Source organism: Muntiacus reevesi, chromosome 9, assembly GCF_963930625.1.
Source record: "Muntiacus reevesi chromosome 9, mMunRee1.1, whole genome shotgun sequence".
Taxonomy (NCBI): domain Eukaryota; kingdom Metazoa; phylum Chordata; class Mammalia; order Artiodactyla; family Cervidae; genus Muntiacus; species Muntiacus reevesi.
Window position 1 is genome coordinate 36,842,342 of NC_089257.1, and position 13,228 is coordinate 36,855,569.

At 53.3% G+C, this 13,228-nt stretch overlaps 1 protein-coding gene across 3 annotated transcripts in view; it reads left to right on the forward strand.

Annotated features, from left to right (window-relative positions):
* Positions 1 to 13,228, forward strand: part of ARRB1 (arrestin beta 1) — a 78,772-nt gene that overhangs the window by 24,406 nt on the left and 41,138 nt on the right. The window contains exon 1 of one of the 3 annotated variants that reach the window (XM_065943931.1): positions 13,032 to 13,127. The exons of the other annotated variants lie outside the window; for them this stretch is intronic. Within the exon in view, the coding sequence (XP_065800003.1) occupies positions 13,123 to 13,127 (5 nt within the window). The 5' untranslated portion in view covers positions 13,032 to 13,122. Of the gene's footprint in view, positions 1 to 13,031; positions 13,128 to 13,228 lie in introns of those variants that run through there. 3 annotated transcript variants of the gene reach the window in all.

Here is a 13,228-nt window from a genome sequence, read left to right on the forward strand (position 1 = left end):
CCATCTCATCCTCTGTCGTCCCCTTCTCCTCCTGCCCCTAATCCTTCCCAGCATTAGGGTCTTTTCCAGTGAGTCAACTCTTCGCATGAGGGGGCCAAAGGATTGGAGTTTCAGTTTCAACATCAGTCCTTCCCAATGAACACCCAGCACTGACCTCCTTTAGGATGGACTGGTTGGATCTCCTTGCAGTCCAAGGGACTCTCAAGAGTCTTCTCCAACATCACAGTTCAGGGCTAATATGTATTAGGGCTTTCCTGGTGGCTCAGTGGTAAAGAATCTGCCTGTAGTGTAGGAGATGTGGGTTGCTTTGATCCTTGGGTGGGGAAGATCCCCTGGAGAAGGAAATGGCAACCCATTCCAGTATTCTTGTCTGGGAAATGCCATGGACAGAGGTGCCTGGTGGGCTTCAGTCCATGGGATTGCAAAAGAGTCAGACATGACTGAGCAACTTAACAACAACAAAACATGTATTACTGGGCAGCAGGCGTTAGGCACACTTATTCCTCATAACAGTCCTAAGGGGTAAGCCCTATTGTTGTCCCCTCTTTCTAGAAGAGGAAATAGGCTGAGGGAGGGGGAGTCGTTTGATTGATGTCCTCTAGTGAAGGTTTCAACGGAGGCGGATTAGTTCGCTGTGATAAAAAAGTGAATGAGGGACTGCCCTGGTGGCCCAGTGGTTAAGACTCCTTCTTCCAATGCAGGGGGCTCTGGTTCAATCACCGGTTAGGGACCTAAGACCCCACATGCTGTTTGGTGTGGCAAAAAAAAAAAAAAATTATTAAAATAAACATGAATGAAAGAAAACCCCTGCATTCCAGCAGCTTGGAGTCAGTCAGATGAGGGGAAACCCAGACACAGGTCATCGCAATGCTGGCGAGGATGTGTGGGGAGGCGGGGCTTTCCTCCAGCAGAGAGCGAGGAAGGAGAGAAGGGCCCCAGACAGAAGGTGGATCTGCTCTGGGGCCACTCTCCCCCTTGGGCGCCAGGGCGCCTCCTCTTCTGTCTGCAGCCTCTGTACCCCAGGCTCTGTACCACGGGTGGAGGCCTGAGGGAAGGGGGAGCTGGGAGGGATGGGGTGGGGTTGGGGCCGGGGTGAGGTTCTCTCCTAAGTGCTGAAGCCATTCCAGAGGCCTCAGTTCTCACCTCCTTGGAGGTCTATCCTTCCCTGGGAGGAAGGGGTGGGGGACAGGAGCCCCCATGGTACAGGTGAGGGAGTGGAGAGACCTGGAGACATCAGGGGATTGATTTCTCCAAGGCCCAGAGCCCGGGTCCCTGGAAATCCCTCAGCTCTTGGTGCTGAGCATGTGTATATGTGTTGTGGGTGTGTGTGTTAGAGACGATGCCTCCCTCTTCCTCTGTCCTGACTCCCATCCCAGCAGTGTGTCCTGTTAGAGGAAAAGACCTCCTTTGGGTTCTGTGGACTGGCCCCAGGTGCTTGCCAGGTCCTGGTTGTCTGGGGGTCCAGAGCCACCCCGTGGCCTGGGACTGTTCCCTCCTTTGAATTAATTCCCTGGGTTTCCCACCAGGCTGTGGGCTTTCTAAGGACTGGGCCTGGACTCCCCCATTAGATCAGTTTCGTAGCACAGTACTTTCTCAGAAAGTACTGTGTGGGGTTGGACAGTACTGTGTTCTGTGTTCTGTCTGGGGTTGGAGCCCAGCCCAGGGGTGGGGCCCAGGGGCTTTGGGAAGAGCTGGTACCTGAGTGGGCCTTGAAGGAGCAATAGCAGTGACCAGGTGGAGTACCCATCCCCTTCTTCCCTGAGTCTCGGCCCCTGCAGCACAGAGCCGGGCGGGCCCTGGTGATGCAGGGGGCTTCCCCGGCCCCCACCCTGTGCCTGGCCGGGTTACTGAACTTCCAGAGGCTCCAGCCCCTGGGCGCCTTCCCAGCCACCCGCCCCTCTGAGGCCCCAGCTTCGTTTCTTGTCTCCTTCCCCACAGGTCTCAGTCTGCTGGGGATTCTGTTTTGGTTGGAAAGAGGAGGCGGAGGTGTTTGTGTGTCTGGCTCTTTCCTCCTTTCTCATTCCTCCTCCCTTCCTCCCTCCTGCCTCTCAAGATGTTTCCTCTGCCAGCCTGGCTCCACTCCAGCCTCTCCCCTCCCTGGGCAGGCCGCAGCCATCCCTCTCCTGCCTGGGGCTTCTGTGGGCTGTGGCTTTCCAGAGTGTGCCCTTAATGCCTTCCGCCCCCAGAGGAGGGGTCCACAGGGCAAGGACATCAGAGTGAGGGCACCCTTGCCTCCTCCTCCCTCCTCTGTTTAAAGCCCACATCTCCTGGTGGAGGAGGCAGAGGGGCCCACTCAGGGCTGCCTCCTGCTTGGGGTTCATCCCTTCCCCCTCTGGGCCTTGATTTCCTGGGGAGCCCACAGCCGACACAGCCCCTTGGCACAGAGGTGCATAGCATGTCTTGTGTTCCTTTGGTAGTAGTTTTGTGCTGCTTTGCCAAGGGCATTGGGGAGCTAGCTGCTCCCCACAACTTGGCAGGGGCATGGAGTGTAGAGTTTGTACTACTTCTCATATCCTCACCTTTTCAAATCTCCAGCTGAGGTAACATCACTCCCTGGAGAACCCTCTCTGCTCACCCGCCCCCTGCTGCAGAGGTTCATGGGGTAGAACAGGCCTGTACCCTGACCTGATGGAGCTTGGTCTGGCCTTCGCCTCGCCAGCACCTTGCACTGTGCCTGCAGCAGGGCAGGCGCTCAGTAAATATTTGTAGAATGAATGGTTGGAGAGCAGCTAGGGAAGCAGAGGGTGGCATGGTGGAGTGGTAAGGACAGACAAGGTGCTGAGGGAGGACTTCTCAGAGGAGGCAAAACCTGGGGTTTTGAAGGATGGATAGGAGTTGGACACATAGGCAGGGCATTCCAGAAAGAAAGAACACAGCCTGTGCAAATCCTAGAACAGATGGTGTGTGATCTAGAGCCTAGAGTGTGAGTAAATGACCAGAGGGGAGGCTGGGGAGAAGGGCCTGGGTATGGGAGGAACCTCCAGTCTGGGAGTGGGCACCCTGACCTGCCAAAATGCTATCAGAAGTTGGCCCCTTCAGTTGGGTCCCAGGTCTGTGCTTTCGGCCTGGCCTTGAAGGGCACCATGTGTGGAGAGCCCTGAGCGGTTGCCAGGGCTTGTCAGAGTTATTCAGGGTTTGGGACTGTATGAGTCTAACCCAAGGCTACTGGCTCCGCTCCCCTGGGCCGAGTTGATTGTGAGATTAGAATCCCTCTGGGCCAGCTGATTGAAGCAGGCTTTGTGGCAATACATAAGCTAGAGCTAGGTTTAGTCATGGTGGTGTCCGTAACTTCCTGGCTATGACCCTGGGCAAACTGTTGATTTCTTTATGTTGTGGTTTCCTCTACATAAAGATAACAGACACTACCTCTCAAGACTGTTACAACAATTAACAAGGTAACCTGTGGAAAGCTTTCCTTTTTCCCTCCTTGCTTCTCCCTGTCCTCCCCACCCTTCTGTCCTTCTTAGCAGAGCTGGCCCTTTGGACTGAGGCCTGAGGATGATCTGAAGGATACTGGACACGCTCAACCCTGATAACTTGCCTGAAACCTCTCCTTCCCAGAGGTCCTGGATTCAAAACGCCCCTGTTACGTATGCATTCCTTAGGGCAGTGGTTTTGTGCTCAGGCCACAGTCCCGTCTTTGGCAACGTTACCTCTAGAAATGCAGCGGTTAGAAATCCAGATTCCAGGCCCACATCTCACCTACTGAGTGGGGATTCTGCAGGTGGAGCCCAGCAAGCTGGTTTTCAACAAGCTTCCCAGGTGATTCTGACGTATGTTTCAAGTGTGAGAACCACTGTCTGATGCCTAAGGCCTTTCAGTGGGAGGAGCCTGGCTTTGGGCCTGGAGTCGGAGCACATGGGTGCCCGGGGAGCTGGCTTCAGGGGTGTGTAACCTGTGCTGTCACTCAGGGCCCTGAGCTCAGGAGGACGTCTGATTGCTTTAATGCTCTTCTGTCTCTGTCTTGAAATCTGAACAAGGGGCCCTGCATTTTCGTTTTGCACTTGGGCCCACAGATTATTAAAGCTGGTCCTGGGGGCTGGTCCCAGCATGTTCCAGGTAAGCTGGGTGTCCTCGGGGAAGTCACTTCCTCCTTGAGCCTCACTGTCCTCATCAGTGATGATCCCCACCGCCTAGAGTGGTGGTGAGAATTAAATGTGACACGTGGTTTCAGCTGTTGGTGTGGGGCCTGGCCCAGGCTAGTGTGGCATAGCTTCCAGAGGCCCTGTGACCTGCACCTCTGGAGATGCCATGACCACAAATATACACAGTCTTTGGCTTAATGGTGCTTCCAGTCTGGAGCAGGGACACAGCAAGAGATGAACATTCTGAGAGTGCTCTGAGGGTGCTAACATGGGAGGATCTGCCCTAGTTGGGGGGTCACTGAAGGCTTTCCGTGTGTGTGTGTGCTAAGTCACTTCAGCCGTGTCCGACTCTCTTGACCCCATGGACTGTGGCCTGCCAGGCTCCTCTGTCCATGGGATTCTCTAGGCAAGAATGCTGGAGTGGGTTGCCATGCCCTCCTCCAGGGGATCTTCCTGATCCAGGGATCAAACCCATGTCTCTTATGTCTCCTGCATTGGCAGGCGGGTTCTTCATCACTAACGTCACCTAGGAAGCTGAGGAAGTGCCAAATGAGCAAAAATCTGAGCTGGATTGGATGTGAACTTGGTGTGGGGCTGGACGGTGTTGTGGTATTTTCATAGTTTTTAACCACAGATCTCTGGGGAGGTGAGAGGGCCTGGAGGGAGGACATGGGCCACAAGGGACTGCAGATGGAGCAGGAGGTTGCTTTGGGGCCTCATCTCCCAGTCTGGGTTCCTTCCCTTCACAAAGGCCCTAGAACCACAATAATTTGGAGTAGAAATAGACCCTTGCCCAGAAGCCTCCTGGAGCAGAGTAGGAATGTGGCTTTGCCGGCTGGTGCCACAGGCCCAGTTCTTCACCCCTTGGAAACCTCTGCTTCCTCTTCCGTAGATGGGCCTCCTAATCCCCTCCAGGTGGGCTGTGGTGATGATCTAGTGACATGAGCACACATAAACCCCACCACAGTACCACCGGCAGGAAGTGCTCAGTACAGAGTTGATTCCTGTTTCCCTCTGCTCATGTGCACGTGGGAGCCCTGGTTTTTTGTTTGTTTTGTTTTTTAATCTTGACGGAGCTGCATGGCATGTGGGATCCTAGTTCCGTGACCAGGGATCGATCGCGTGCCCCCTGCACTGGCAATGTGGAGTCCCAACTACTGGACCATAGGGGAGCCCAGGTTTTTAATTAGGAGTCCCTCTGGCTGAGACTAGCTCCCTTGGGGGAGTCCTTTCTTTAACTGTAAGACAGATGAGGCTGACAAGCCCTTTTCTGGAGATGATCAAGGACTGACCAGCACTGGGGGTCCAGAAGCAGTGGCTTTGGAGACAGCTGAGTGCCCACCTCTCCAGTGCTCTCCCAGCTTAACTTAAACCCACCAGCTGTGTCACAGAGAGGGAGTGAGCTCCCCTATGGGCATCCTGAGTTCAGGCCCCGCTCTCTCAGTAGTGAACACAACTTTCATTTATTGCCGTCTTCACAGCACCAGGCGCTTCCCGTGCATTCAGGGAGAAAGGCACTGTCATTCCCGTTTCAGAGGGAGGACAAGAACGACTCTCTCCTTGGCCAGGGTCACCCAGCTAGTGAGTGGCAGACCCCAGAGCTCTGCCTCCGACTCCCACAGTGATACACTGTGACACTGGGGTCAAGTCCAGACTTTTCTGTGCCCTGAAGGACGGGACGCGCCATTCTTAGAGGCCCCGTCAGCTGCAGTGGCCTACGGTCTGTGTATCTGGGAGGGCCTGTCCCCAGAGGTGTTCTGCCACACACCTCCAGGCTGCTGTTTCTTTACTGTGTAGGATAATACCAGCTTATCCAAGCCCTCTAAGCTCCAGCCTCCCAGGCCTGTCATCCTGACCCCTGGCCCTGCTCTCTCTCTCTTACCCACAAGGAGAGCAGGAATGGCTAGGACCCGTGGTTTCTCCACAAGTGGCCTGGAGCAGAGGGGACAAGGGGTGCCAAACCCTGTGGGACTGGGAAAAAATTTGATGGCTTCAGAGAACTGACCAGCAGTGTGGCTGCAAGATATGGGGGTGCAAGGGAGTGTGGTGGAGTAAGGGTTGGAGGGGTGAGCAGGGGCCAGATTGTGATGGGCTTGTGGGGAGCAGTTAAGGGGTTTGAGGCGGAGAAAGGACTTGATCAAGCCTGTGTCTAGCGTGACTGAGAAAAATGCCAATGACAGTTAACACAGTGCCAGGCACACAGCATTCAAAGCCATTCATCATGGTTTGATGCTTTTTGTTATATGGGTCATTATGAATACCCAGATTCTGCTCTTAGCCGCTGTGAGAACTTGAGCCAGTCATGAACCCCTAGGACCTCATTTTTCACACCAGTAATGCAGGACGACGGATATGAAACTTCTCCCAAGGACTTTATCAAGATCAAAGAGAGATAATGGGGGAATCTCATCTCATCTCTGTTAATCCTGAAGACACTCAGCTACCTGAGCCCACCTTTATAGCCAGGGCCCTTCCTCTGTGTCACATGCCTGACTGCTTCCCAATTTGGGGCAGGATAGGACTCAGCCATTGGCTCCAGAAGCCCCCAGCCACAATGCAGTCCCTTTCAGGCAGGGCTTTACCTTCCCCAGATCCCTCCTCTGCCCTTGATCTTGACCCTACAGACCTTGACCCAACAGACCTCCGCCTTCTCCTCAGACTCTTCCCTAGCCTTGGTGCCCTGGCCAAGGGGCTCCCAGCCTTAAGAGCTCATGGAGATGCCCAGTAAGCCAATGTGGTATGGAGGGGAGCATGCAGAACCTGAGAACACTATGTGCCTTCTCTGAGCCTCAGTTTCTTCATCTGCAAAATGGGAGTGGGGTTACCTGTTTTGTTAGTCTTCTTTTGCTCCTATAACAAATTTCCATAAATTTAGTGGCCTACTACAACACATGTTTATCCTCTTATAGTTCTGGATGTCAGAGTCCTAACACAATTAGGCAGGGCTGCGTTCCTTCCGGAGGCTTCAGGGGAGCCTCCATTCTTTTGCCTTTTCTAGCTTCTGGAAGCTGCCTGCATTTCTTGGCTCCTGGCCCCATCCTCCATCTTAAAGCCATTAGCATAGCATCTTCCAGTTTCTCTCAGTGCTTCTGTCATCCTCACCTTGCCTTTTCTCCCTCTGACCCTCCTGCCTCCTGCTTATAAGAACCTTTCTGATTACACTGGGTCCACCCAGATAGAGCAGGGTTATCTCCCCCATCTCCAGGTCCTTAACTAACGTCGTGTCTGCAGAGTTCCTTTTACCATGTAAGGTAACAGCTTCACAACTCCAGGGATTGAGATGTGAGCATCTCAGGGGGCCATGATTCAGCCTGTCACACATTCCTTGCAGGGTAGCTGTGAGGATTAAATGAGACATGTGAAAGGATCAAATGGTACCTGGGACGTGGCAGTCAGTCCCTAGACACATTTTCTTCAGTCCTCTCTCTGGGCCTCTGACTCCCCAGCTGTAAAAAGAGGCCCATTGTAGCAGTTGGATCCCACCTTCTCTCGAGCATGTAATATGGTTAGGCAGACTGTGCCCTTAGCCCAGGATTCGTAGGAAGCAGCAGAATTGAGGATGCCCCTCAATAGCCCTCTGAAAAGCCTCCCTTCTCCCCTCCCTCTCGGAGGCAGGCCTCCTTTCAGTTCCTGGCCCGCTGAGCATTTCCCATCATTCCCAGGGATGGCTGATGGGAAAGGCTGAGCTCACTGCTCCCTGGGGAGGGCGATGGGTGGAGGGAGGAGAGGGAGAGGCTGGCGGCAGCTGCTTGGAGAGAAGGGCAGAGGAGATTTACGGAGGGAGAGCTGAGGTTATCAGCGCTCAGGAGGAGTGGGAGATGGTGAGGCAGGGCCTCCAGGCTGAGCTTTGGAGAATGGTCAGCCCTTCCTCAGCCTCCTCCGCCCAGCCCCGGCTGTGCTGCTCCATCTGTCTGCCAGCTGCCCCTTCTGAGAGGCCCTGGGGTCCGGGGGAGTGTGTATGTATGCTGGGGATGGGAGAGGGGTGTCACAGGCCAGCAGGAACTGCAAGTGTGATATTGCTGCTAGAAAGGACTACCTTCCCCTTCCTGAGAGGAGGGCCATCTCAGCCAGCATACATCCCTGCTCCTTCCCTCTGCCCAGAAACCGGTCACTTTTTGGTTCATCATCTGCCTTCACTGCACTTCTCTTTTCTTATTTGCATGTATGGGGGTGTGGGGTGGGGGGAGGTAATAACACCATTAGAGGATTTGAGAAACTCAAATGAGATAGTGATTTTGAAATGTACACTCAGCTATATAAGGATGTGTGATTCCATGCATACGCGCATCACTTTGACATTCTCTCTTCTGCACCTTGACGACCTGGCAAATTCTTAATCATCCTTCAAGTCCTAGCTCAGATGTCACCTGCTCTTTGTAACTCTCAGCAGCCCCCTGTCCACCTGGGAAGAACGAAGCTGCTCCCTCCCCCGAGTTACCCTCTCTCTAACCCTCTCTGGGTGCCTTCTGCAAGGATAGTTGTTCACAGTGGGCCTCCCCCACTGTTTGCAGGCAGTGCATTCACCACAGGCCCCTCCACTTCTCAAGGCCACAGTGGCTGTAGTAGAGCAGAGACAGGATGGTGAAGGCACTGGAGAAGCTGATCTCCTGGAGTCGGGCCTTGGCAAAGTCCCCCACGTGGGCGTCTAGTCCTTAGAATCGAGCAGATTCCCATGAACGACTCAGTCGGATTCAGGGACTCTGCTCAAAGCAGGTGGCCATTCATCTGTGTATAAGAGCCCTTCACTTTCTGTGATGCACATACTCGTGCCTGCTGCCCAGGACTCCTGTACATAATCAGGAGACCAAAGGGCCATGTTGGCCATGACGTTTCCGGAAGAGAGTGAAACCTGAGGCAAGGAGGGGGAGAGGCTGTTTAGGCCCTAAGGAGTGTATCCCATAAGCTCACCTACCACACTCTGGGCTTCCCTCATAGGTCAGTTGGTAAAGAGTCCGCCTGCAATGCAGGAGACCCCAGTTTGATTCCTGGGTCGGGAAGATTTTCTGGAGAAGGGATAGGCTACCCACTCCAGTATTCTTGGGCTTCCCTTGTGGCTCAGCTGGTAAAGAATCTGCTTGCAATGTGGGAGACCTGGATTTGATCCCTGGGTTGGGAAGATCCCATGGAGAAGGGGAAGACTATCCATTCCAGTATTCTGGCCTGGAGAATTCCGTTAACTGTATAGTCCATGAGGTCACAAAGAGTCGGACACGACTGAGCAACTTTCACTCACCACACTTCAGGATTCCCAGCAGGCTCATATCCCAGTGCCTCGGGCCCACCAGATACACAGAGAGGGCCAGATGAATGTTGGGAGATGCAGCATGGTGGTCAAAGGTGTCTCCACTGCCTCTCTGTCTTCCCCCATCTCTTCAGAGCCCTGGACAGCCTTGTTCATCCTGGCACTTCTGGTGCCTCTCAGTGCCCTAGTCCTACCATACAGTGAACTTGGATTATGTTCCAGGTATAGGCAGGCATCAGCCCATTCATTCCCCTCCACACCCTGGAGGTGGTCTTATCTAGGTGAGGACAGGTGAGGTGAGGAGCCTTGAAGTTCCAGGGTAGAGATCTGGACCATGTTTCCAATTACTCTCTTCCATTTCCTTCAGCATTTGTGTGGTTTCCCTGGGGTTTGAGGAAAGATGACCAGAGTCTCCACGTTGGGGAAGGTGAAACTGGTACTGAGTTGTCTCTCCAGATAGGTTGGTGGCTAAGGCCTAGCACTGTTCCTCTCAGCAGGTTTCTCGCACCCCACCCTCACCCCTGAAGACGTGTGAGGCAGGTAGAAGGGGGCTTACCAAGGGGAGATGTTCAGAGATGCCCCAGAATGCCCCTCCCTGCTCGCTGTCTCACCGAGGGCAGCTGTTCTTGGCTGGCCTCACTGTGCTCACCTCGTCTGCAAGCCTGTGTGTTCTTGGAAGTAATGGAAATGCATTTCTTAAAAATGCTCAGTAATACCAAGCCTTGGTCTCTACCCAGCTCTCTGGCCTCCCAGAAACTCCTCATACCCATCACCTCCTCTCTGCTGCCCAGGCCCATATGAGGTCATGTGACCCTCTCTGAGAGCCAGTGATCCAGCTGAACCCTGTCCATCAGGGACCTGTCCAGGGCCTCCCAGCGAGTCTGTTTCTTTTGGGGGATAGTGATGATGGCTAGTATCATCACCACTGACAGAGCTCTAACTGTGTGCCAGGGCCTCACTGAACTCTCTAGATGGCTGAAGCACAGGCTGATGAGGCAGCAGGCCTGCCTAACCCCAGCCCATAACTCCTTTATGTTGTACCTTGTTTGTGCACAGTCCCTGCCTGGGAGTAGCTCCCATCCTGGGGGGCAAACTCCCACTGGATCACGCCCACAGAGGAGGTGTACGAGATAGTGCCCTCAGCCTGGAGGCTTGGTAAAGCCCCCCTAGAAGGAATAATGCTTTTTCCCTACTCGAGTTGTCCTCAACATTAAACAGGAGGAATAGATCAGATTCTTAGCATGTGACAAATAAATACATGATAAATCTTAAAATATTGTTATTGTGGTTTTGGGGGTTAATAAAACTATTCAGTTAAAAGTTTCAAAAGAAGGGTAACTTCTTCCTGATTTTGAGATGACAGGCGCACATTTTACATCTGTAATACAACTATTTCAGAGAACCTCTTAACATTAGAACTATACCGCAGGATGACCAATAATGAAAGTATTTGGTTTGGAGCACACTTAGGATAAATTGTACGTTTCAACAGTATCTAATTCTTTTAAAACCCAGAAGTGTTGTTACTATATTTTTACTTCCTCATATATCAAGTAGATGGTTTGAACTGTTTATATTTCTTATTTCTGCTCTGTGACTTTGAGAAAGTAATTTAATTTCTCTGTGTTTCATCATATATAGAGTGGGGAATGAGAGTATCTACCTTACAGGGTGCTTGTGAGGATTAAATGAGTTAAATATAGCATTTAGAATAGTACCTGACCAGGTGGCTCAGTGGTAAAAAATATCTGCCTGTAATGCAGGAGACATGGGTTTGATCCCTGGGTTGGGAAGATCCCCTGGGGAGGGAAATGGCAATCCACTCCAGTATTGCCTGGGAAATCATGGGGTTGCAGAAGAGTCAGCCACGACTTAGCAGCTAAATAACAATAACAATAGGTTATATTGAAAATAATTATTACTATTTCTTTAGAAGAAAATATACCCAGATTCAGTTCCTAAATCCAGTCAGGTTGCTTTTCAGTGAATACTCTTCAGCTAACATTCACTAAGTACTGGCTGGTCCTGGGCTTCTCTGGGTCTTGATCTTGGGGCTCAGCTGCTCCTGGCTCTGCCCAGGGGCCTGGGCTTCCTGCTCGGTTTCCGCCTCTTGCTCCTAGCCCCCAGGGCTCCGGGTGAGGCTGAGCTCATAAAAAGTGTCAGCAAAGCACTTTGTGGATCGATGCTAACTAATAGCAGCTCCCTGGAGCTGGCACGTGTAGGGAAGATGATCACGGAGGCAGCTTACACTAGGCTTGGGGTGGCCCCGGGGGAAAGGCAGTGATATCCTCAAGGCGGGACCTGGCCCTGCCATCCCTCCTCCTGCCACTTTAGCCAGCAGTGGGTGCCGACAGTTTGGAAACGGATGGGGAGTGTTAGTGGCCACATGGGGAAAGGATTTGCCCGTTTCAGGGCAGAGTCAGGAGCATAGATCCATCCAGCCCACACATCTGGTCACTTCCACCCAGATCTGGGGGCACAGCCTGTCTTGGACATCCTCGTGTCAAAGCTGTCCCAGTCGGCTCCATCACCATCTCTCAAGAAGTCAACATTCCTGACTGAAACAGACAGGTGCTGGCCTTTGCCCAGATGCACGGCTATCTTAAGCATGGCACAGTGGCTTCCTTTTGGTCATGGGCATGAATGGGAAGTTGGCATGGGGTCTTGTGCAAGGGAAGATGTGGGCGAGACTTCCCCCAGTTCTGCCCCAGGGGGAAGTCCTTCTCTGTGTCTCAGACTGAAATGAAGTCTGTTTTGGAAACTGCTGAGGAGGCAGCAGACAGGGCGTTCTCTGCCCTTTGGGGTTCATAGTCAGATGGAGGAGGCCTGGTCTGATTCAGGAGAGGCACCAGTCTGAGGGAGGATAGGAGTTGGAGTAGGGGGGCGGTGGTGAACGTGGCTTCTGTTTCCTGGGACTTCCTATCTTACAGAAGGGACATAGCCCTCTTGCCTTGTAGCGGCTCCTTGTCTGAGGGTGGAGGCATTAACTTTGTCTGCAGGGGCCTCCTATCTGATAGAGGAGTCTGGCCGCTTTCTTCCCCAGGAATTCTTATCTGATAGGAGAGATACAATCTCTGTCCTCAGGAAGGCCCCTTGTCTCTCTTGTTCTCTCACTCAAGAAGCCCCATTTGACGGCTTCTGCCTTTGCTCCCTGCCTTCCTGGCCTGATTCATGGGGGGCCCTGGTATACAGGCAATAGCCACAGAGAGAGCTGGGCAGAGTACTGGACTAGGCTGCTGTGGGTCCGGGAAGAAGGGGGTGCTTTAGAGGAGCTCCCGTAGCAAGTAAAGGTGACATGGAAGAGGCTTCCCATGTGACAGTCTGATGGAAGGAGGTGGCTGGCTATGATGAGTACTCACTAGGGTTAAGGGGGGGGAGCCTCCTCCAGGCTGGAAAGCGTAACTCGAGGGTCACTCGGGAGCCCCTGTCTGCCTGCAGGCTAAACTGCTGGGGTGGGAAGGGCCTCGGAGACCCTCACCTTCTGCCTGTCCGTGTGCAGGCCGAGTGCTCTGAGCCCAGAGACATCCGCCCTCCAAGACCTGAGAAGCCCAGAGAAGAGGAAACAGGACGCGTATCAGGAACGCCTTTTCCTTTTCTTTGTAACTAACCCACTCACTCAGGGCTGGGAAGAGCCGATCCTGCCGGGCCTGCTCCGGCCTGCCGCCGCCGCCTGCAGCCCCCTGTGCTGGGTCTTCCCCGGCCTCCTTCCTCCCCACACAGCCCCCCACCTGCCTCGGATACTGCTCCTGGGCTGGTCCCTTAATTCCACCGAGACTCAGGGCTCTCATCTGTAAAATGGGGTAAGACTTCCTATCTGCCTCCTGAGGAAGTTTGTTTTGTCCTGTCTTTATAGGATTTACATAGTGCATTCCTTTATCTCTGGGATTCATCTTGAGCACTT